Source organism: Anabrus simplex, chromosome 1 (genome assembly GCF_040414725.1).
Source record: "Anabrus simplex isolate iqAnaSimp1 chromosome 1, ASM4041472v1, whole genome shotgun sequence".
NCBI lineage: Eukaryota > Metazoa > Arthropoda > Insecta > Orthoptera > Tettigoniidae > Anabrus > Anabrus simplex.
Window position 1 is genome coordinate 820694595 of NC_090265.1, and position 25902 is coordinate 820720496.

The window sequence follows — 25902 nt, forward strand, 5'->3', positions numbered from 1 at the left end:
TCAAGTGCAGGTCTTTCGATTTGTCACCCGTAGGCGACCTGCGCGTCGTGATGAGGATGAAATGAGACAACACATACACCCAGCCCCCGTGCCAGAGAAATTAACCAATGATGGTTAAAATTCCCGACCCTGCCGGGAATCGAACCCGGGACTCCTGTGACCAAAGGCCAGCACGCTAATCATTTAGCCATGGAGCTGGACAGGAAGGGGGTAAAGAGAATGAAACAGCTTACCAAAGGACATCTTTCCCAAAAGATGTGCAATCATTCAAATGTAGAATGAGGAAGTAAGAACTCAGCAGGAGACAATATTATGTATAAATATGTATTTAGTATTTCTGATGATTTTGCCACCAGGGGAAATATCCGGTGGTGGTGATGATTATTGTTTTAAGAGGAAGAACAACTAGCCAACCATCCTCTATATAACACTAATCAGAGAGAAAAAATGGAAGGGATCCGACACTTCAAAACAATTAAGGTATTGGCTAAAGGAAGACAAGGGCCATAAAGGGTGTGAAAATAAACGACTCTCTAGGCCTCGAGTGCTCTAATGCTATTGGCGTCAGAAAAGAACAAGAGTTGATCAAGGGAGGTCGGATAGGATAGATGAAAGTGAGGAGCCTGGTACAAGTAAGTGGAAGCAATGCCAAGGACTAAGCTAAGGGCCCTGTGGTAGAATTTGTATGCCATTTCTGGGGGCCCTTTTAGTTGCCTCTTACAACAGGCAAGGGATATCATGGGTGTTCTTCTACCACCCCTACCCACACAGGGAGGAAAATATTCCATTTTGAAAATAAAAGTTCTGATCTGATGAAATGAAATGGCATATGGCTTTTAGTGCCGGGAGTGTCTGAGGACATGTTTGGCTCGCCAGGTGCAGGTCTTTTAATGCGACACCCGTAGGCGACCTGCGTGTCGTGATGAGGATGAAATAATGATGAAGACGACACATATACCCAGTCCCCGTGCCAGAGGAATTAACCAATTATGATTAAAAATCCCGGCACTGCTAGGAATCGAACCCGGGACCCCTGTGGCCAAAGGCCAGCACGCTAACCATTTAGCCATGCGCCGGACTCTGATCTGATGATAAAGTTGGAATATAAGTGGACAAATTGGGGCAAATATGTTTGATTAATTTCCAACTTCTTTGAAATCAAGAAAAGAATAGAGAATCTACCATGTGGGCAACAGCTTTAAATGCAGATCGGTGGTGAGCAATTGATTTATTAATCATCAAGTTCCCCAAACCCCACTTTTACGATAAGTGATACAAACCTTTAAATCGGCTCCTGCATCCAAGATTGTTCTCACCAGTTCTGTATTCCCAATCTCTACTGCAGTGCGAAGGATACTGTGGCCCTCTTTGCTGGTAGCATTCACATCAGCTCCATGTTCTAATAGAATTTTGACACAGTCGAGATGCTGCTGTCTTATTGCCAAGCTCAATGCTGTCCAGCCCTTTCCTGTAACTGCTTCAATGTTACTACCATTTTCCAATAACACTGGTATGCAGCCTGCATGACCTTTTATTGCAGCCATATGCAGAGGTGTAAAACCTTCCTCTTGATGAACTGATATGCTAGCACCATGTTTCAGAAGTTCAGAAATACATTCTAGATGTCCTGATAAAGCAGCCATGTGAAGAGGGGTAGCACCAACATTACTTTCAGCTGCAATGTTTGCTCCATGTACTAATAATAAAGAAATGCACTCCTGATGTCCATTTGAAGATGCTAAATGTAGTGGTGTAAGACCACGTAGATCTTTTGAATTCACATTGGCTCCTTTCTCTAACAGCATTTCTACACATTCTAGAAATCCTTTACCACTAGCTAGATGGAGAGGAGTATTTCCTAGTTCTTCTTCAGCATGAATATTACTGTCACTTTCTAATAGGAATTTAGTACATTCTATATCACCTATGATGACTGCTCTGTGCAAAGCTGTATAACCTTTGGTATCAGCTGAATTCATTTCTGCCCCACTCTTTACTAGTAACGAAACGCACTCAAACTGTCTAAAAGATACTGCAAGAGCCAGAGGTGTATATCCATCTGGATTCTTAATATTCTTGTTGGCCCCACTTTCGAGAAGAATTTGTATGCAGTTCGAATGACCATTAGATGCTGCTTTGAGGAGGGCATTATCAAGATCTTCCTGTGAGATGTTTGCATGATTGTTCTGTTTCAGTAAATTTCTTATGGTTTCTTCATTCCCTCTAGTTGCTGCTATAATTAATTCATTGTCTGTAGATGCCATTTTTGGAAAGAAAACCTGAAAAAGGTAAACAAGTTCTAATTAATACACTGTAATAACAGAACATGTATGACAGTGATGATGATGATGCTGATGATACTGAGCGAGATGGCCATGCGGTTAGGGGCATGCAGCCATGAGCGTACATTTGGGAGATATTGGGTATGAACCGCACTGTTGAACAGTCCTGAAAATGGTTTTCTGTGGTTTCCCATTTTCATACCAGGCAAATGCTGGGGTTGTACCTTACTTAAGGCCATGGCCACTTCCTTCCTACTCCTAGCCCTTTCCTTTCCCTTCCCATTGTTGCCATAAGACCTATGTGTGTTGGTGTGATGTAGGCCTAAAGCAAATTGTGTGATGATGATGATAATTGTTATGGCTCCCAGGGGGTGGGTATAAGGAACAGGAGGGCAATAAGTCTGGATGGAGGAAAAAAAAAAAAAAAGAGATAAGGTAATAGAAAATAGTGTGGATTATTTATTTATTTATTTATTTATTTATTTATTTATTTATTTATTTATTTATTTAGTGTATGTCTAATACACACTTTTATAAACAACAAATACATACATATTTACAATTAAGGAACAATGAACTGAATAGGGTTACTTGTGCTTTAAAACTGAATGTCCAGCACCTCAATCAATAGAGTTGTCAGCAGGAAATTTTCTTCACTACCATAATAGGCTCGAATCTTGCAGTTGCTGGCTAAGCTCTCTTTTAAATCCTTGTTAGAATACCTCGTAAATTATATATTGTGATGGACTCCTTAAAATATCCTCTCCCCATAATCAACATACAAGTCCATTTTGACCAATTCTGGGATAAATATTGGAATGCAATGCAGTGAAGGTGATGCAAGGGATATCACCTTGATGATATTAGCAAGAAAGCTAAAGGTAGGCTTCCAAAGCATGGATCACTTCCTTCATAGGAACCAAAAAATCAATCAAGAGGGATTAAATCAGGGCTTCTGAGGTGCCCACTATTTCCATACAGACATCAATGAAAATCTTTCCTGACAGGATGGATCTGAGGGTTGCTCAAGAGCCCATATGTGTGCATTATGGGTGTTTGTTATGACAAATCTGACTAATCTGACCAAGCAAATTGGGTTCACCACCAAAACTATGCAGCAGCCACTGAGAGAAACTGGGCCATTTTTCATCATCCTCAGGATGGAGTGCTTGCACAAGTTGTAAATGGAATGGGTATAGCCCATTCTGATGTAAAATACTCCATTTCATACATTGTCGTATGCATATTCGAGCTGCAGCTTGGCGAGTCTTGATTCAGGAACTGGCATGAACTATGTCTAAAACACCTTCTACTGTTTCAGTGTCCCATCCTTCATGCCCAGCTACTGATCTTCCCAGTGCTGTACAATTTTCTCGTATGTTGTGATGCACTGTCTCCAGCATATGTCTTTGAAGTTGCTGTCTGTTTGGAAATCAACACTAAGACATTTTCATCACATAAATCATACTCATAATGAATATCAGTGTATTCCATGTTTGTGACCTTGCCATCGTTCTCTGCATTCTGTGCAAGACACTTAGAACTGTCTATCTCACAGCATAACAAAGTTGTCATGTTTATATTATCAATGAGCACATGGCCTGAGGGTACGTGCACGCTACGATGAATCCAGAGTGAGCAGCGTGGTATTAGCTTCCGCAATTGTCAATGGTGAGTATATTTGTTTCGTTTCATAGAGGCAGTGCAACATGATGCGTGTTCTCCTTCAATTTTGATAAACTGTAATAAACAAAATAGTAGTACTTTATTGGACCATACTTATTCAGTCAATCATTCAGTCACTACTCTCTGGGACGTGGGACATTTAGCATGAATATGAGACTGTCCCATAAAATCCAGGACGTCTGGCAACCCTGTTCACTTGGTATACTGAGAATGAAAAGGTCAAATGTTAACAATTAATACCGTAGATGTATATTTTTTAAAATCAACATATTTTTAACAAATATTTACTTTTAAAGAGCAGCAAGGAGCAGTGTGTATGGTTACAGAGTAATAGACTAATGCAGCTGCCCCTAATAAATATTTAAACACAATAAGCAAACCATAATTATTAGATAAATATATTTGCTAATAAATTCAAACTGTTCATGGGCAATGCATTCAAATCAATATTGAAATAATATTTAGCCATCCCAACGGTTAGTTGTGTGCTACAGGTTGAATAAGATGTAAGCTTGCATTCGGGAGATGCATCACCTGTCATGGATGGTCAGTCACTGAAGGGTACACTAGGGAAATGAGGTTGAGGTAATTTGTCGTTGCTTTCCTCGCTGAGTAAGAAGGTGCTGTCAGTCTGCCAAGCCCACTGAAATTAATACACTAGTCTATCACATGAGCGAGTATTCCATCAGGCAATTGCGTTACTAGCATTGCTCATATCTTGGTCTCTTCCATACTGTGAAAGCTATGGATGAGCCGGAGACAGGTGGTGGTGTTATTGTTTTAAGTCAACCATCTTCCCTTAACATTAAACCGAAGGAAAAGAGGAAGAGGTTCGACACTTCACAGAATGAAGATATTGATACAACAATAATAATAATAATAATAATAATAATAATAATAATAATAATAATAATAATAATAATAATAATAATATGAATAGTGCCGGGAGGTTTCGAAGACATGTTCGGCTCGCCAGGTACAGGTCTTTTGATTTGACTCCCGTAGGCGACCTGCGCGTCGTGATGAGGATGAAATGATGATGAGGACAACATATATACCCAGCCCCCACGCCAGCAAAATTAACCAATGATGGTTAAAATTCCCGACCCTGCCGGGAATCGAACTCGGGTACCCTGTGACCAAAGATCAGCACGCTAACCATTTAGTCATGGATCCGAAATAATAATAATAATAATAATAATAATAATAATAATAATAATAATAATAATAATAATAATCATCATCATCTTTCTTTCTTTCTTAATCCATTTACCTTCCAGGGATGGTTTTTACGTCGGACTCAACGAGGGATCTCGCCTCTACGACCTCAAGGGCAGTGTCCTGGAGCATGAGAATTTGGGTCGGGGATACAACTGGGAAAGAGGACAAGTATCTCGCCTAGGCGATCTCACCTGCTAGGCTGAACAGAGACCTTGTTGGGGGATGGGAAGATCGGAAGGGATAGAGAAGCAAGAGTGCAGGAAGCGGCCGTGGCCTTAAGTTAGGTACTATCCCTGCATTTGCCAGGAGGAGAAGTGGGAAATTGCGGAAAACCACTTCGAGGATTACTGAAGTAGGAGTCGAAGCCCCCTCCACTCAGTTGACCTCCTGAAGCTGAGTGGACCCCGTTCTAACCCTCGTACCACTTTACAAATTTCGTAGCAGAGCTGGGAATCGAACCCGGGCCTCCGGGAGTGGCAGCTAATCACGCTAACCACTACACAGAGGCGGTCAATAATAATAATAATAATAATAATAATAATAATAATAATAATAATAATAATAATAATAATAATAAAGAAAATGGCATGTGGCCACCAGAGAGTCCTGATGCAGGTCTTTCAAGTGGACACCATTTAGGCGACCTGCTCGTCTGGGAAGATGGGACCCTACCTAAGATGCATTTTAATGCTGAAGACGGCAAAAAAACATCCCGTCCTTGAGCCAGAGGAATTACGCAATGAAAATTAAAATCCACGATCCGGCCGGGAATCCAACCCGGGATATCTTGGACCGAAGGTCAGCATACTAATAGTTTAGCCACAGTGCCGGACTAAGATATCGGCAAAAGAAAAGCAAGGGCCACGAGTGCGTAAAAATGCAAATTCATAATCCTAATACCGTACTAATATGAAATGGCGTATGGCTTTTAATGCCGGGAGTGTCCGAGGATAGGTTCGGCTCGCCAGGTGCAGGTCTTTGGATTTGACACCCGTAGGTGACCTGCGCGTCGTGATGAGGATGAAATGACGATGAAGATGTCACATACACCCAGCCCCAGTGCCGGCGAAATTAACCAATGATGGTTAAATTTCCCAACCCTGCCTGGAATCGAACCCGGCACCCTGTGACCAAAGGCCAGCACGCTAACCGTTTAGCCTTGGAGCCGGAGAACCTGATACTGTTGGGGTTAGAAAAGAACAAGAGTTGACCAAGGGACGTCAGTTAGGAAAGATGAAAACAAGGAGACTGGCTCAAGTGAGTAGAAGCAATGCCAGACTCAGTTAGGAGATTCGCGTGGTCGCCAGCCCACACTCCCAAGTTGGCAGCCCCTGATACCCTTTATAGTCTCATCTTACAACAGGCAGGGGATACCGTGGGTGTATTCTACTATCCCCACCCCCGGTGGGGGGGGGGGGAGCCAAAGACAAGTCAGTGTTCTAACCCATGGCAGGAGACTAAGTGCACTTTAAACACTACTGTATGTTTCATCAGAAATGGATCGAGCAGGTGAGAACAATGGCAGGAGAGTACGCGGAATTTGGGGATAAAGCCTACGTTGGAAATAAACCACAATAAACTCGATAGATGAAGATGTGCATTTGAACTTGCTTCGGTGATGGGATCATATGAGATGAATGTAGGAGGACAGATTACCTAGGAGACTAACATTAGACTCGGGCCATGCAGGGTAAGAGAAACAGAGGCAAGGTGACGATGGTCTGTCTCGGTTTTAATGATTTAATGATAGAGGTGTGGAATTAAACGAGCAAGTTACAATGCATGATTGAGGAGATGCTTAATAATTGACTTGTAGAGCGAAGGCTGAAAGACATAGAAGATGTAATGTTTGTATGTATGTACGTATGTGCACCCATGAAATTCTGGAAATTACTAGGGTTGTTTGAAGAAATACTGGAGGTATACTTCATCATCATCATCATCTGTTTACCCTCCAGGTTCGGCTTTTCCCTCGGACTCAGCGAGGGATCCCACCTCTACCGCCTCAAGGGCAGTGTCCTGGAGCTTCAGACTCTTGGTCGGGGGATACAACTGGGGAGTATGACCAGTACTTCGCCCAGGCGGCCTCACCTGCTATGGTGAACAGGGGCCTTGTAGGGGGATGGGAAGATTGGAAGGGATAGGCAAGGATGAGGGAAGGAAGCGGCCGTGGCCTTAAGTTAGGTACCATCCCGGCATTCGCCTGGAGGTGAAGTGGGAATCGAACACACCTCTACTCAGTTGACCTCCCGAGGCTGAGTGAACCCCGTTCCAGACCTCGTACCACTTTTCAAATTTCGTGGCAGAGTCGGACCTCCGGGGGTGGCAGCTAATCACGCTAACCACTACACCACAGAGGCGGCGGAGGTATACTTACTTAGTTTTAAATGTTAATCTGTATTGTACGTCTGCCTCTCAGTTCCATATCTTGATACTGGGTCGGTGATGAGATGAGGTGATATTATATAGCATGTTTTTACTGCTGGATGCCCTTTCTGACGCCAGCCTCAGTTGAGAAGCTAATGACGGTGAAAATGAACAGAAATCAATGACGGTGAATAAAAATGGGTAACAGGTGGAAGGTGGTTTAGGGGTTGTAGTAAGGATGTAAAGGGGAGGGCATATACGTCTGTGGTAAGACCCCAACTAGAGTATGGTTCCAGTGTATGGGACCCTCACCAGGATTACTTGATCCAAGAACTGGAAAAAATCCAAAGAAAAGCAGCTCGATTTGTTCTGGGTGATTTCCGACAAAAAGAGTAGCGTTGCAAAAATGTTGCAAAGTTTGGGCTGGGAAGACTTGGGAGAAAGAAGACGAGCTGCTCGACTATGTGGTATGTTCTGAGCTGTCAGCGGAGATATGGCGTGGAATGACATTAGTAGACGAATAAGTCTGAGTGGCGTCTTTAAAAGTAGGTAGGTAAGGGTTATTCTGCCCGAAGGCAGGTCCGAACCTCCGCAGAGGTGTTCCTTAGCCGGAGTTTACGTGCGGTAGGGTGGCCAGTTCCTTTCCGCTCCTCCATTCCCTTACCCCCCACCAGCAGCGCGTGGCAACCCATCCAACTCCTGACCACGCCCAATGTTGCTTAACTTCGGAGATCTCACGGGATCCGGTGTTTCAACACGGTTATGGCCGTTGGCTAAAGGTAGGAAAGATCACAATATGAAGATAACGTTGGAATTCAAGAAGAAAAATAGTGCAACTATTCATTTATAGGAAGGGGAGTTAGGGATTGGAATAACTTACCAAGGGAGATGTTCAATAAATTTCCAATTTCTTTGAAATCATTTAAAAGATTAGGAAAACAACAGATAGGGAATCTGCCACGTGGGCGACTGCCCTAAATGCAGATCAGTATTGATTGATTGAGTCGGCTGTATCATTTGAAGAGAAACTGTCCCGGGATTTTCCTGGAAGTGAAAATGGGAAACTACAGAACCATTCCCAGGACAGCCGACGGTGGGATTCGAACCCACTCTCCTCCCGAATGCAAAGCTTTGCTCCATCGCCGTAGCACGTTAACACGCGCGGCCACTGCACTCGGTAAACGTTAATATCCAATATTTATATTAAAATAATAAAATAAATAAAAATAATAATATGCCTCAGTTACCGTGAGCAGGCATTTTAATTTGATTTGACGCCATCTAGGATGCCTGCTCGTCAGTTTCGACGTTCCATTTACTCTACCAGATGGCTGAATAATACGGCTCTCTTTTAGGTGACCTATAATTGAGTTTTTATTTAATTATTTTTGTCGAGTGAACACCAGATGTGTCGACATTGTACGACATAGAGTGCCGAGAGGACTCTTTTCTACCCTTGAAAAGTCCGACTACTTTTGCCGGGTTTGAACCCGCACTCTTGGGATCCAGAGACCGACACACTACCATTGGTCCACAGTGGGAACCAAAGCAATCAACGGGAACTTCTAAGATACTGAACATACACTCAATTTAAAATAAGGAAGGAAGTAAGATTGTAGTTTTCGTGACTGTTGATATCGTGAGCACAGACGTGGAACCTCTAGTTTTACGTGGTATTCGATTTTCATTTCAAAATTTGATCTGTATTAGTCGGGATTCAAATCACGAAGTACCGAATTTACTTTCTCCTTAACAAAAATGACTACCTCCGTAGGGTGTGGACCTGTAATCTTGGGTTCCAGATGTTAGCTAGAAATAGAGGATGCGTTTATTTGATTCACTGAGGCGTGCAGGGCTGAACGCAGTAAGACGTCACAGTCTACGTACAGTGATAGGTAGATAATAATTTATTTATCCTGGCAAAGTTAGGGACAGCTGTCTCTGTCTTACTCTTAACCAGCAACATAATTATATTAATTAATAGCTAATTTCGAATCTTAAAAAGGTAACCATTCATAAACTTAGACTACGTAGTACATTACTACTGAACTACAGATAACAGGTTTTTCAGTTGCTTTACACCGCACCGACACAGATAGGTCTTATGGCGATGATGGGACAGGAAAGGGTTAGGAGTGGGAAGGAAGCGGCCGTGGCCTTAATTAAGGTACAGCCCCGGCATTTGCCTGGGGCGAAAACAGGAAACCAGGGAAAACCAGTTTCAGATCAGGGCTGCAGACAATGCAGTTCGAACCCACTTTGTCCCGAATGCAGGCTGATTGCTACGTGACCCAAGCCGCACGGCCAATTGCTCGGTATATATAACAGTGACCACTTAGGCCAATACATCAAGAGGAAAGAGGACAACATTACAGCAACGTAGACCAGTTTTGAAGAGATACAAAAAAAAAAAAAAAAAAAAAAAAAGTTGCGAAAGAGTATTACGAAACAAAATAAAATTCTACTAATAATCTCAAACCCCATGGCACTACAGACCTTGAAGGGCCTTGGCCTGCCAAGCGACCGCAGCTTAACCCGAAGGTCTGCAGATTACGAGGTGTCGTGTGGTCAGCACAAATCCTCTCGGCCGTTATTCTAGGCTTTCCAGAACGGGGCTGCCATCTCACCGTCAGCTAGCTCCTCAATTGTAATCACGTAGGCTGAGTGGACCTCGAACTAGCCTTCAGATACAGGTAAAAATTCCTGACCTGGCCGAGAATCGAACCCGAAGCCTCGGAGTAAGAGGCAGGCACGTTACCCCTACACCACAGAGCCGGCTAAATTCTAATAATACGTGAAATAAAATCTACTCTTATACTGTCCGACTCGTTGGCTGAACGGTCAGCGTACTGGCCTTCGGTTCAGGGGGTCCCGGGTTCGATTCCCGGCCGGGTCGGAGATTTTAACCTTAATTGGTTAATTCCAATGGCACGGGGGCAGGTTGTATGTGTTGTCTTCATCATCATTTCATCCTCATCACGACGCGCAGGTCGCCTACGGGAGTCAAATAGAAAGACCTGCACCTGGCGTGCCGAACCCGTCCTGGGATATCCCGGCACTAAAAGCCATACGACATTTCATTTCATTACTCTTATACTGTGAATTTCCACCCGAGTTGAGAAAGGGTGAAGAAGGTTAAGATAAGAGGACGGAGAAGCAGGAAAGTGATTATGACTTGCTGAGTTGCTGCTTGCTATTTCCATAAGAAATTTCGTGCTGTGACGTCTTGACGTCTTGAGTCTGGTGATTCCATTCACGAATTCCAGCAACTGTGAAGGAATTGCTTATACTGAGGACTTGTGGTTAGGTATGGTTCTGTGTTCCTTTGTCTTTTTCGTTGCGTACAGGGAGAGGTTAGGGACTGCTTGGCCGAGACGGTAAAGGCGTGCTCAGTTCTTTCGGAGGTTCACTCAGCCTATACCAAAACTGAGTACCAGGTAATTCCTGGGGGCCAAGGCGCCCGAGCGTAGAGCTAACCACTGTACCCCACCAAGAGCCGAGTTTATCTTCTACCCCTCCAAGGGACTTCATGGCCAGTATGGAGATGACGACGACGAAGAGAGAAATAACAGAAACGATTATGTCTGTATGTTGACTTGAAGTCATTAACACAGAGTTGAATAGTTGAATATTAACTCAAATTTAGCACATAAGAGCCCTGCCGTCCTTCCCAGGCCCTATCTAGATCGTAACTCTAGACTAAAATAAATAGGCTTCTGTTACCTGTTTACTTTAAAAAGTAGAAATAAATAATTACCTGCAATGGCCTTGGAACACTAATGCACTTCTGTTTTAATCAAGCAGAATTCGAACTTCGTTGGAAACTTGAGTCACAACACCTCAGTTCATTCACAGCACCATCGTTATAAAATTCCACAACATTTATTCGATGAACTTATAAGCGGTACAGTAACTTCTTATGGTAAGCACTTATTCGTGTCTGATCTCAATGCCTACTATCTCAGTAGGTGAAACATTGTGTTACTGAAGGTTCGAGGACACGTATACAGGAGATAAGAGATAAATCTTATCAGTTAAGTGACTTCAATTCTTGAAAGGAAAACACGTTGCAGTTCTTAGGGCATCCGGACACGCAGCAACAGAATTCCTTCACACTGCACTACAAAGCATATCTTCTTCTTTTTTTTATTTTTTGCCATTTGCTTTACGTCGCACCGACACAGATAGGTCTTATGGCGACGATGGGATAGGAAAGGCCTGGGAGTTAGAAGGAAGCGGCCGTGGCCTCGATTAAGGTACAGCCCTAGCATTTGCCTGGTGTGAAAATGGGAAACCACGGGAAACCATTTTCAGGGCTGCCGACAGTGGGGTTCGAACCCACTATCTCTCGGATGCGAGCTCACAGCTGCGCGCCCCTAACCGCATGGCCAACTCGCCCGGTCAACAAAGCATATCAATAGCGAGGCTATTTTCAGAACTGACTGTATATTCTGTATCGTAGTGTGAGGGTCTGCCCCGCTGAGTTTGCGTGACAAGGCCGTCCAGCGAAAGTCGGGCATACGGTGAAATGAAAGGCACGTTATATAGTCAGTTCAGACTTACAAGAAACATTCGCAAAGTGCCGGACTGATCATGGTATAAAATCAATTACGATAGAAATTTCAGCTGTAATCAATGCTTATTGTACTTATTTTAGATGTCCATAACGGTAATTATAATATTTTATGAGTCTAGATAGATGAAAAAAAAATGAAAGCGTATGGCTTTTAGTGCTGGGAGTGTCCGAGGACAAGTTCGGCTCGCCGGATGCAAGTCTTTTGATTTGACTCCCGTAGCTGACCTGCGCGTTAAAATTCCCGACCCTGCCGGGAATCGAACCCGAGACCCCTGTGACCAAAGTCCAGCACGCTAACCATTTAGCCATGGAGCCGGATAGTCTAGATAGATATTGGTATCATAATGAGCCGGGCTGAAGCCGGCACAATTCCTATCCTCGCCTTCCTTTATTAACACAAACCAAAAACAATAGGCAAAGTCATCTGCGTAGAGGCCATTAAGGCCCTTGGACGGGTGGAAGGTAAAGGCTTCCACTATCCGTAAACTCGGCACTTGATGGGGTAGAGTGGTTAGCTCTATGCCCGGCCGCCTTTGCCCCCAGGAATTAACCTGGTAAACATTTTGTATGTAGATTGAGTGAACCTCAGAGCCATGAGCACCTCCGGGAGTGGAAATCTCGTCTTAAATTTTTCGACTTCCTGACGGGGAATCAATCAATCAATCAATCAATCAATCAATCAATCAATCAATCAATCAATCAATCAATCAATCAATCAGTACTGATCTGCATTTAGCGTAGTTGCCCAGGTGACAGATTCCATATCTGTTGTTTTCCTAGTCTTTTCTTAAATGATTTCAAAGAAATTGGAAGTTTATTGAAGATCTCCCTTGGTAAGTTATTCCAGTCCCTACCACTCAAACTAATTCGTCTACTAATGTCATTCCACGCCATCCCAATTCTTCCCAGCCCAAACGTTGCAACATTTTTGTAACGCTACTCTTTTGTCAGAAATCACCCAGAACAAATCGAGCTGCTTTTCTTTGGATTTTTTTCCAGTTTTTGAATCAGGTAATCCTGGTGAGGGTCCCATACACTGGAACCATACTCTAGTCTTCATCATCATCATCATTATCTGTTTACCCTCCAGGTTCGGTTTTCCCCTCGGACTCAGCGAGGGATCTCACCTCTACCGCCTCAAGGGCAGTGTCCTGGAGCTTCAGACTCTTGGTCGGGGGATACAACTGGGGAGTATGACCAGTACCTCGCCCAGGCGGCCTCACCTGCTATGCTGAACAGGGGCCTTGTGGAGGGATGGGAAGGAAGCGGCCGTGGCCTTAAGTTAGGTACCATCCCGGCATTCGCCTGGAGGAGAAGTGGGAAACCACGGAAAACCACTTCGAGGATGGCTGAGGTGGGAATCGAACCCACCTCTACTCAGTTGCCCTCCCGAGGCTGAGTGGACCCCGTTCCAGCCCTCGTACCACTTTTCAAATTTCGTGGCAGAGCCGGGAATCGAACCCGGGCCTCCGGGGGTGGCAGCTAATCACACTAACCACTACACCACAGAGGCGGACAGTTGGTGTCTTACCAGATATATATACATGCCCTCTCCTTTACATCCTTATTACAACCCCTAAACACACTCATAACCATGTGCAGAGATAGGATAGGACAGGATAGGATAGGATAGGATAGGATAGGATAGGATAGATGAAAGAGAGGAGCCTGACACAAGTAAGTGGAAGCAAATGCAGTAGAGACAATACGCGACAGTCTGGAAGATATCGAGGGGCAACGATTAGAGTTCTGTCTAGCGGAGTGACGTGGAGTTCCTGATTCTGTCATAAAAGCACGTGTATTTGTTTGTGAAGTTTTTGGCGTTATTTATGCGCTGGCAGTAAGTTGACATAAGTAAATAGTAGCGTGTGTCATTCCTTTATATCTCCTCTCACCATGAGCGGAAAGATATGTGCTGTGTTTGGCTGCAATATCTATGAAGTGCAGAAGGATTCGCTGACTTCCGTTTCCCTCGTGACAAGAAAATGTAAGAAAATATTGCGTTTGAATATATATTCTTCCAGTGACAGAATTTTTTATAGCACTTCCTAATTATAATATCTGTTCTGACCTGCGCGACCATATTTTAAACTGGCTTGAAATATAATAAGGTTATTTTATTGTATAGTACATCTGTTAACCTTCATTACAGATGTGTTGGTGTAGGTATGATGTGTGTGTTTTGAACTGTCAGCGAAGTGATTTGGATAGGGTGTACAAGAAAGAAGGGACATTACGCTTGAATAATTATAAGATCTGTTCAGACCATTTCCAGGCCAGCGACTTTAGAAATCCCCGACTATACAGCCAGGGGTATGTGTCTTAATGTGATTAAACCATGTTTTTTAAATGAGAAAAAAGACAAGTCTAGCCATAAAAGTTTAGACAGGAATGTTAAAGCAAAGAAGGTAATGCATAAACGAAAGCCCTTTCACAGCAGTCCATTTCACATCTTGACTACCTATATGTCTAATTTCAGTCTTTAAATTATAACCTGTTAAATAATTCTTCATTCATTTCCAGAATTGCTTTAGCAACTTTGAAGTTAATATCTTAATAACATTTTCTTCCAAGACGTAATTTATTTATCCATTTCCGTATATGAATTTCCAGTGATATTTGAATTTAGCGTGAATTTCCAGGCCACGCGACTAGGATCGCCACTTGCAAATTGTTTCCCATTTTAACAAGGCAAAATCTGGAAGTGTCGCCTATTGTCTCTACTGTATTTGGTGGAAGCAATGCCAGGACTCAGTGGTCGTCAACACATACTCCTAAGTTAAGAGCCCCTGGGGCCACTTTTAGGCCCCGCTTACGACAGGCAGGGGATAGCGTGGATGTTATTCTACGACAGGAAACTTAGCTGTAAATAACGGCTATTCTGCTAAACTGTCCTTACAAATACTTAAACATCTTTGTGGATTTTAGTATAGTTAGAAGTCTTTTAAACGACAATAAGCACACTGGATGAATGATACAAGTCGAATCTTCAGTGGCCTAGATCAGCGGTATTCAAAGTGTGGTACGCGTACCACTTGGGGCTCGCAGTGTCGTTTAAAGGGGTACGCAAAATTTAGGTAAATCTTCCCGAAACACTCACCAGCGCTGGAACGCTGTTCACTATTCATTTATCACTGGGGATGTACTTCGAGCGTACAAATAGATAGAGAGGGCGCTGCTAGCAGGACACAGCGCCAAGATACAAATCAGGTGATGTTGGGCATCTATCGTAATTTGTGCGGGCCATCGGCATAAGCGGGGCGATTTCAAGGATTCCTTGTCGACAACACAATTTTCTATACAATTTTAATACATTACAAACATAAAAAAACACGTATTTTGAATTTTCGTTGATGTGATAAGTGAAATACACCAGTCTGAAGGAATATAGCGAAAATCATCATATCTTGCTCTGCCTACAGTTGCAGTCAGAGATTTGAAAAGGAGAATAAAAGATCTTTTCACAGGAAAGGATTAAAATCTGTAACAGAAAGACACTGTTTTGATTTCATACAGTATCTAGGCTCTCAGGGAAAACGAGTATAAGTCAGAAAATGACCTGTACTCTTCTCCCCTATTAACATGTTTATTTGTACCGTTGGGACAAATGAAATATTAGGTTTACATATAGTTTATTTCTGATTTATACTACATCAGACTTATCTTACTTTGAGCATTTTTTGACATACTCGTTTTTCCTGATAGCCTAAATTTATTTCTGGGCCTGACATCACAGCTGTTAAGTCGCGCACCATGACTGCGGCTGAGCCGGATGTCCGGAGATAGAAAGTTCCAATCCCGGTGCTGAGAGTGGCCATCCTTAGAGTAGAGGTTTTCCCCGGGTTTTCCCATACTCCTTCCAGAAATATACCGGGATGGTACCTTGTTTGAACGCCCCCCCCCCCCGTACCCGAATACCAGAACTTAAAAACTAGTTACTCACACTAGGTTATCAGACAAATATATTCAACAAACACAGGGATGATGGCCAATATGTTCCAAGCCACTGAAATTAATTAAAAACATCATTTATTTAAGATATAAATGTTTGGAGAGGGGGAATAACAATGTGTTATTGTGGGATACATTGCTGGTTATCACACTCTAAGAATAATTATGTTATTCACTTATTTCAGTTTTCCTTCAGACCCCGAATTGCTGAAGAAATGGGTCATGAATATGAAGAGAGAGGGTTTTCAGCCATCAAAATTTAGTAAACTTTGTTCAAAGCATTTTGAACCTAGCTGCTTCGACAAAGAGAGGTTTGGCCATCCATTACTTCGGAAAGGATCAGTTCCAACTGGTTTTGAATTTCCAAAACACTTGAACAAGAAATCCAGGCATTGTAAGCCACCTAAAAGTCGAAACACCCCTTGCACTTCATATTCACTTCCGGTAACTGAAAGTAATGATAATTCAACTGAGCAGCAGACTCCATTTATCAAAAACATTCCCAGTACTAGCTCTAACATTCCAGGAAAGTCTAAAAAAGGAAAAGAAAGCATTACATTTGTGATTTTGAAGAAAGTGACATGAATTCCCCCCAAAAGCCAAAGAGATGTCTCTTCAATGCACGCGGCACAATTTGTTCTGAATGGAAAAGACTGAGAAACCTACTGAAACAAAATACAAGAATTAAGAAAAAAATTAATTCATTAAATTCATTGGTGGCTCATTTACATAAGGAACTAATGATAAATGAAAATGCTGCAGCAGTGTTAAAGGTCAGTAAAACTCTTTTTTTTAAAATACTCACTACATTTGATAGTTCAAGAGAAAGTTGTGATCTTAAAAAACTTGCTTGATTATTGTCCTATAACCAACGACTGGCTTCTTTTTATGTTAGAAACTTTTTATAGCCATGGATAAGTTATTTATTCCTACTTACAATATTTTTTTACCTTTACAGGCATCTTTCTCAGGTCCTGCTGAAGAGCTGTTTCAGAAAAAGTTGGGGAACAAATAGCAACAGTATTCTGAAGGGTTGTGATGCTTTGCCATTTCATTGCACTTCTATTCCAGTAAGGCTTACATCTACGTAAGGAAGGTGTTCAATGTATGCTTGCCTTATCCATGCACTTTTAGGAAATGGTACCAACATGTTGATGGCTCTCCTGGCTTCACAAAAGAGGCTCTAACAGCTCTAAAGCTTAACGTGGAAGAGGATAATGACACATTTAAACCTGTCCTTTGTAGCCCTATCATTGATGAAATGACGTGGTAATGTGGACATGGGGAGTGATGTTGATGATGATTCACTCCCAGAAGCAAAGGAAGTCCTTGTGTTTCTGGTAAATGCCATCAATGACCATTGGAAGGTTCCTATAGCTTATTTTTTAATTGATAGTTTGTCAGGAGAAAATAAGGCAAATTTAGTAACCACTGCTCTGACCATATTGCATGACACTGGTATTCGTGTAGTCAGTTTAACGTTTGATGGGGTGGCCACAGTGGCGGCTCGTGCTGAATAATGTTGGTGTTTCTGCTCTGTGATGCCCAGTCCATTGCAGTAAGTGTAATAGACAAATCTAATTTGTATAGCATACGGGAAGTGTCAGCTGAGCTCGTGTGAATCCGTCCTCCAACTCCGCGGAAACTCTTTACTCCATGTCCTTACAGTGTGAAGTTCTCGAAAATGTACCGAAAAAATACAGGTAGACGTTTATCTCAATTTGTAAGACCCCGATTTCGAGGGACATCGACAATATAAATAACTGACTTGTACAAAAAACAACAATTAAAAAGTTACAAAAATTAAAGCCCCTCTTCCGCTTATCGAAAAAATGTTGATCTATCGACACATATTTACAAAGGTTCCGAGACCTGCATACATCTTTGGGAGCCGGCTTTCTTAATGGAGGGGGAACATCATCTGATGGTACTAACGTTTCTGTTTTCATTTTCATGACTACCTAACTCGGAAGAATTCACTACCATTACGGAGAAACATTGTCATGATTACGTGTAGGCCTAAGAACTCGCTCATTCGCTTCGTACGAAAGATAATGTTTTTGGTCGTTGGATAGAATTATGCCGAAGTCCTGGTAATTTACACAAAAGATAAATATACAAACCTCCAATCTTCAGGTACGTTGTTTGAAGACTTAACATGAACAGTAAATTGATCTTATGTTACTTAATCACAACCATCCTCTTTTATAGCGCATTTATCCTGTATTTAAGCTATTTGGGCTTTCTTTCTACTGAACAGAAGCATCACAACTATACTGTAGTATCTGAGAATGTTGACATGTAAGAATTTTAAACCATATCAATATTCCTACAGTTAAAAAAAATCTTTATTTACACTGATGAGTACAATGGAGGGAGCTTTTCCCAAACAGCTAAGATTTCAACATGCTCGTCGCTGCAGCGATTCTCTCACGGACGGTGGTGCTGTCTAGTGTATTATTTACTAACTATATTGTCACGGGAATAGGTCAGACGTACTGCAAGGCGTGCAGATCATACAGAGCCTTATGGGCGACTCTTGGCCACCTATCGGAAGAAAGCTGTAGTTAAGTGTGCTCTCCTAATGTTCTGTCGTTCACAGATCTAAACAGGGTTGCCAGATCACCAGCAGCTGTATGGGTATCGATCTTTGGCTCGATATAGACACTCAATATGAAGGATGGCATCTCTAATCGCTATATATTACTGTATACATTGTGGTGGTTCTGCAGCTCTGCAGATCGTATTATGGAGCCGCGCCTGGGTGGCCAGCAACTTGTCAATGGTAACATTTTTGTGCCTGGATATTCACCAGGCCAATAAGAAAACTTCATTTGAGCACCCAGTGACACAAGAGCCAGTGTTTATTTTTCTAGATGTGTGCCACATGCTGAAATTGGTGAGAAATTCTTTGGCTTCTTTGGGCACAGTTTTAATATTGAAGGTAATGCCATAAAATGGACATACATAGAAAAAATAGTGCAAATACAACTAGAAGAGGGATTAACGCTTTCTACTAAGATTCGTAAGCGTCATATTAATTGGAAATCGGAAAAGATGAAAGTCAAATTAGCAGCCCAAACACTGCGTAACAGTGTGGCTCCGACACTCAGGTATTTGAAAATTTCAGGGTATGATTTATTTGAAGACTGTGAAGCTACAGCTGAATTTGTAGAAATTTTTAATAACATTTGACATTTTGAACAGCAGGAATATATTATAAAAATGATTTAAGTGTGCATTCTCTCCCAAAACAGAGTTATTTTTAATAAAGGATTTCCATAGCAAGGCAGAATCATATATCATGCAGCTATCAACATCAAGTTCATCAGAATCTTCTGTTCTTCACTCAAGAAAAAAGACTGGATTTGTTGGATTTTTGGTGTGCATAAGAAGTTGCCTTGGCATCTATAAGTATTTAGTCCTCAGTGAACAGCGTAAACTGAAATACTTGTTACTGTACAAATTCAATCAGGACCACTTGGAGGTATTGTTCTCTGCTATTAGAAGGGGAGGAGGTGATAACAGTAACCCTACTGCTGCTCAGTTTAAAGCTGCATACAAAAGATTGCTGGTTCATCATGAGTATCACAGGATATGGTTGCAGATATCCCACTCATTCCAGATTTTGATCACGACTACTGTACTCATCCAGAATTTGAACAGTTGTCCCCATATATAGTGATGTTGTGGCATATATTGCTGGATTTGTGGTGAGAAAGGTGGAGTGCCTTAGCAAATGTGCAGTATGCTTGAGTGCTCTAAGAAGTGCCAGAAAGAACTACACAGACTATGCTTTAATCAAGGAGATGTACTCTAGAGGTGAAGGATTAATCGTGTCCTCCAAAGATGTCATAGTGTTGTGTAAGTTGACTGAAAGTGCACTCAGAAATATCAATGTACGAAGGAGCAAAGAAGTTCATCAGAAGGTCCTCTGTAGGGTGTTGAGGTCAGTAAATGGAACCTTGTTTTATGGTATAAAGGACCATTTACTTGATCAAGAATTTGCACACAGTCATGAAATGGACTTGGTTAACTGTGAAGTGTTATGTCAGTTCCAGAATGTGACATGAATGTGCTAAGGAAGTGGAGAAAAGAGACAAAGAAAGTAAGAAGTGTATTGAACAAGTACATATTGTTCAATGGACAGTGATTGAGGATAGTATTGTGAGACATGCATTTCTCAGTCTTCAGAACATTCCTGATCTTCAGCCTGGTGAAGACTGGTGCATAACTTACGTGCAAATATTTGTTTCCTGCGTTCTATCATACATTTGTGTATTGCCTGGCTGCAGCTGTTTTGGTGAGTTACAGCCTACATGGCTTCCTGTCTTTCATCATATTGTAAATTACATTAATGTAAATTTTTAAGGATAGTTTTGTGAATGTTACGTCTTATTAGGCATAACTACCTCAGTTATAGTTTGATATAGCCTGAGCATTTAGAATAGTTGAACAACTTTTTGTGTGTGTGTGCTTATTCATATCTGGTAGTGGCTGATAACGTAGATATTAGGTTGTTCTATGTGTGTTCATGCATGATAGTGGCTGATAACCTAGATGTTAGGCCCTGTAAAACAATAATTATCATCATTCATAACTGTGCATAACTAAATGTGAAGGTCTGTGATGATGGTGATAGCTGTTTTTTAATGACAGAACCTTGAGGTTATCAGCTGCATAAAGTATTGGTAATTTCAGAGTTTCTTTGATGATAATTACTATAGGTACAAAGGGGACGATTGCGTTATTGTCGATCACGTTTCTTGATTTATAAGGCTTAACCAGCATAAAATCGACATTATTAGAAACGCAGGTTATTTGTATGTTTTGTTGAGTTCGTTATTTGGAGTACTGTGAAAATATTTTAAAAATAACTATTTCAGACGAATATTACGGAGAAAAATTAAACTTGTGAAATTAGAAGACAAGTAACTAAAATAGGTTAACAACGTGAGGCCTATTCGCGTCACCGTATCGCTCAACTGATACATAAACACATCAGAATATCACACATATGTATAATGATACTTAACACTTTTCATACAAAAAGGAATGGAAGTATTCGTAGGGAATTGCATTTATCACCATCTTCAGTAGTTTAAATCGATTAATCGTAAGGAGCACGCTTAAATCGGATTCAAAAAAATTCTCCGCCATACTCTCCTTATGGAAGTTCGTCTTGTTTTGCCCTACATCAGCTGATCCAGCGCCTCCTAGAGAACAAGGCCTGGCAATACGATTCGTGACGTCACGCGACTGGGCTCAGCCAGCGCCTCTTAGAGAACAAGGCCTGGCAATACGAATGAGAGTAGCTGATGACGTATGTTGAAGGAGGCCCATGCCAGTAACTCAGTTAGCTTGTTGCCGCTTGGTGTATGAGGACGCGTTTCCCTATTATGTGTGTTTTTCATCGATTATATTAATGTTAATCGAGTCTTGTGTGTTAACACTCGCTTAATATTCCTCTTAGTGCAAGTTCAGTTAAAGGTTATAGTACTTATAAATAGTTAATATTGATAAATTATGTTTAAAGTGCCGGCATGGCCACCACGTGAGGTTAGAACTGAGTTATTTTTAATGGTGTGTTGTGAATTGCGATCACTGTTTTTCAAATTATGAATAACGATGCCTCAGAAATGCAATGTTCCAAATTGTAAGGGCAATTATCGCACTGGCCTAAAGTGAGTGTTTTCTCGTTTCCAACTGACGATTCGGAGAGAGCTAAGTGGTTACGAGCTATTCGCCGAGATGATTTCGTTCCTTCCAAAAATGCAAAGGTAAGGCTTATTTATTAGTGTATTATATGTGATTTCAATCATTCAATCACTTAAGTTGTGGAATGGTCCTTGAAATGGAGCCTTGTGTTGTAGGTGTGCGAGTTCCATTTCAAAACTCATGAGGTTGAAAGGACGACCAGCATGTATGATGAGAGAAATGGGAAATTATTGACTGCACCTTTATCTCATCCAAGGCTTGTGAAAGGTTTGTGGATAGGTCTCTTATATATTTGCTATTTATGAATGAAATGAATCTTACTGATTTAAGCATTTGCTGTATTGAATTGACCACTTATTACATTTAGTTTGGAATGTGCTGAGTATTCACATTACTTCATAGGACTACTGTTGTGGGTATAGTGATATTCTGGGAAAACTTATAGGGCCTAAATTATGAAGGCATGTAAGGTATTGGCTTTCAAGTATTCCTTCTGTGCTGGACCCTTAACTGCAAGTGAAGCAGTTCTGTTTATTATATCGCATGAGGGAAAATACCACTTAGTGTGGGTTAATATTTTTAGTTCAGGCTAGACAGCAATGTTATTGTGTTTATTGGAATTATGTTAAGTTCTGTATAATGAATGAATGGCGTATGGCTTTTAGTGCCGGGAGTGTCCGAGGACATGTTCGGCTCGCCAGTTGCAGGTCTTTTGATTTGACAACCGTAGGCGACCTGAGCGTCATGATGAGGATGAAATGATGATGAAGACACGACACATACACTCAGCCCCCGTGTCAGCGAAATTAACCAATTATGGTTAAAATTCTTGACCCTGCCGGGAATCGAACCCGGGACCCTGTGACCAAAGACCAACATGCTAACCACTTAGCCATGGAGCCGGACTCTGTATAATTATTATAAGTTCAATGATTTTCTCTGTCTCCTTGTGTGCTATTCATTTTATATTAAAATCAACCAGATATATCTAAGACATGACATGGTCCTGTGAAGTAAGTGGTGCCATGAATTAATAGACGAGCGCATTCATATCTAGGCGAATGCATTATAACTTGGTCTAAACGTTTTAGGAGCTGTTCCTTCTCAGCTTTCAAACTGCCTAGAGTACTTGTTTGCTACCACATTTTCCCACCGAGAAGCTCCAGACGATAGGCATTGTCGAGAAGACAATGAAAGTTTGGCCAAGGCTCTTGCTCAAAGTTTAGAGACCTATGAAGCTCATGTCAGTACTGTTTCTTTCAAGAACTTCCAGGAATTTAAAGAAAAAATAAGTTCAATATCTGTAAAACAAGACTGGAACTGCATTGAAAAGGAACAGTGTGTTTACTTCATTTTAATCAAGGATGAGCCTATCCCACATCTTTATTGCTGTGTTAAGGTAGGAAGTGACTTACGTGCCTCTTTGTTTGTGAAGAATGTTGAAGTAAGAAGATGTAGAAACTTAAATCTTCCTATGCCTGTTGACTCACTGATGGATATTGAAAATGTCATTGACAGTGTGCATTCTGTATATGCTGGGTGTGATCAGTTTGGAACTGACAGTGTTGAAGACTCTATGGTTATTTTTAACACTATATTAGATAATTTTGAGAAAAAGTTTCCTCTAAGGAAACATAATATGGTATCATTTTTACGGGATCAAATTCATTTGCTTCACAAGCCTCGAGTTAGGAATTATTCATGGGAAATGCTTGTTTTTTCATCTTTAACTTATTCTATTTCCTTTCATTGCTACAAATTTATTCGGTCATCTGGTAATATAATTCTTCCTGCACCACAGACTTTGAAAATTGTTTGTTCAAAGCTGTTAACCAACCCTCTAAATGAGCAAAGTGGCAATTTTCTTCTTTACATGAAGAACAAATTTTCTGTCTTATCTAAAGAAGATAAGTTGGTTTTAGTTTTAATGGATGAAGTCCATATTAAACCTCAGTTAGACTTCAAGCAGGGCAGAATTGTGGGTAGTGCAGTGAACAGTAGTGAATGTGCCACTAGTGCTTACGTTTTTATGGTGAATAGTTTACACAAAAGACTTTAGCTCAACACAAAAGGAGGAAAATGGATTAGTTCCTTCACTGTGATAGTTGAGAGAAAATGATTGTGTGTAGTCATTGTCCTGATGAAATTGGATACTCTCTGGACTAGAAGCATTGATTTAGACTGGTATGTTATTTACTAGCTTAGTGTGTCATGAAAAACAATTGGGATTTAATTGTAGATCTTTTGTGATTTTGTATTTCCAGTATTAATGTGAAGTGCATTTAAATGTATTTTTGTAGTTGCAGTAAGCTTTATAACAGATTATTTCATTTTAGAGCATATAATCAAGAACTGATGCCATGTAGCCTACTGTATACATCTTCAGGCAATTAATTGTTGTGTCACAGTGACTGATAGTAGTGAATATTTTCTAAACTAGAAAAACTTGCATTTATATTGGTGTGTTATTTGCTAGTTTTGTGTCTCATGGTAGGCAATTTGGGTCTTACAAGATTTCTCACTTCTTGTGTTAAAATGAAGTATTTATTATTAAATTGATGTGGACCACAACTACAATTCAAACAGTGTAAATGGTACAGTGACTGATGACATTGGATACTCTCTGGACTGGTATGTTATTTACTAGCTTAGTGTGTCATGAAAGGCAATTGAGATTTGATTGTTAGATCTTTTGTTACAACACAAAATTGTTATAACTTCATCCTCATATATTTCACAGGGTACTTTTACTACTTATGATAAAAAAAGTAATACTGCCTACTAAATCTCTCAATGCAATGGTTGGTTGCCTTTGCTAATTTAAGAATAGCAATATTTTTGTTTGAATTGGTAACAAGTGTTTGAGTACCTATGGCAACACAAGTGCTCCATCACTCAAAATTGTGGTAATTGTACTACTTGTTTTGCAACAATTATCATCCAATACAAGAATTCCTTATGCTGGGGTGGGTGTGTAGGTTCCAGAAACTCCTACGTTGTATGGGTATGGTATTACTGAACTTATGGAATACTTCAGTGTGTAAGCTGAAGGGGTTGTATTTTAATATTGTACCGTACATGCCATATTATTTATTATGTTGATAATGTTACAATATTTAGAAGTTTATTGAGCTATTCTTTAATTTTTCAGGCAACAAGGTCTCTGTATCTACAGTATGTACTTCTTGACACATTGACAAATTTAGTAGCTCTATTTTCCATGGTAGTTTCTTTAGAAGAGAACACAGTAATAACACAAGAGCACTTTTATTTTATCATATTTATTGCCAGGTGTTATGTTTTCAGGGAGTGATGTTACATTTGAGAGGGCACCTTTTATGTTAAACAGGTATTTTGTCATTTAACAAATACGGTTCATTATCTTGGTGGCACATATCCTACAAAATCATTAACCATCCTTTCCTTTTGTCTGTGGTAAGCTGAGGCTTTCTCATTTTTTTTTAGTACATTACTATTATTAATCACTGAGTTGATGAATCTCTATGAATTCCATTCAAAGGGAATGTGTAAACTCTGAATTCAGGACTAATCACTGTAAGTTCCTTCAGTAGTAAACATTCCTGTTTGATTAATTGTGAATTCAATTATGAATTTCCTCTTCCAGCATTATGGCCTATTCACACTGTGGTTATGAATTTCCTCTTGGAGAAATTACTCCTTCCAGCTTTTTTTATGTAATGAATCTAACATGCATCTGTGAAAAATTGTGGATTAATTACTTAATTGATCTCATGTGTGTCATATCTACATAATGCAGCTGGTTCATAAAGCATGAAATGAGTAGTTCAGTGTGTGTTCTGCTACTTTTTTTATTAGTGTAATGGCAGGGATGCAAGTTCTTAATATGGTTTCTTAGGATTTTAACAATTAATGTTCATAGAGATTTCCTTTTATATTTTCTTATATCATGTTCACCTCATGTCCATTTCAATTTTAAGCAACCTGGTGAAGTTAAATTGAAAACAATTTCAGAAAATGTCTGGGTGAAGGTCAGTTCAAATGTTATAAGAATTGGCATGCTACTTTTCAAATTTAAGAATTTCAATTTTTCCCCTGTTCTGGTTATTTGAATCAGGGTCC

General features: G+C 40.7%; 1 protein-coding gene across 1 annotated transcript in view; it reads right to left on the reverse strand.

Annotated features, from left to right (window-relative positions):
- The window catches only part of LOC136857141 (serine/threonine-protein phosphatase 6 regulatory ankyrin repeat subunit B), a 140122-nt gene that overhangs the window by 28769 nt on the left and 85451 nt on the right, over window positions 1-25902 (reverse strand). Inside the window, exons 5-6 of the mRNA XM_068224986.1 lie at window positions 11034-11151; window positions 1281-2279 (exon numbers count right to left, since the gene is read on the reverse strand). Coding sequence (XP_068081087.1) covers window positions 1281-2279; window positions 11034-11151 — 1117 coding nt within the window. The remainder of the gene's footprint in view (window positions 1-1280; window positions 2280-11033; window positions 11152-25902) is intronic.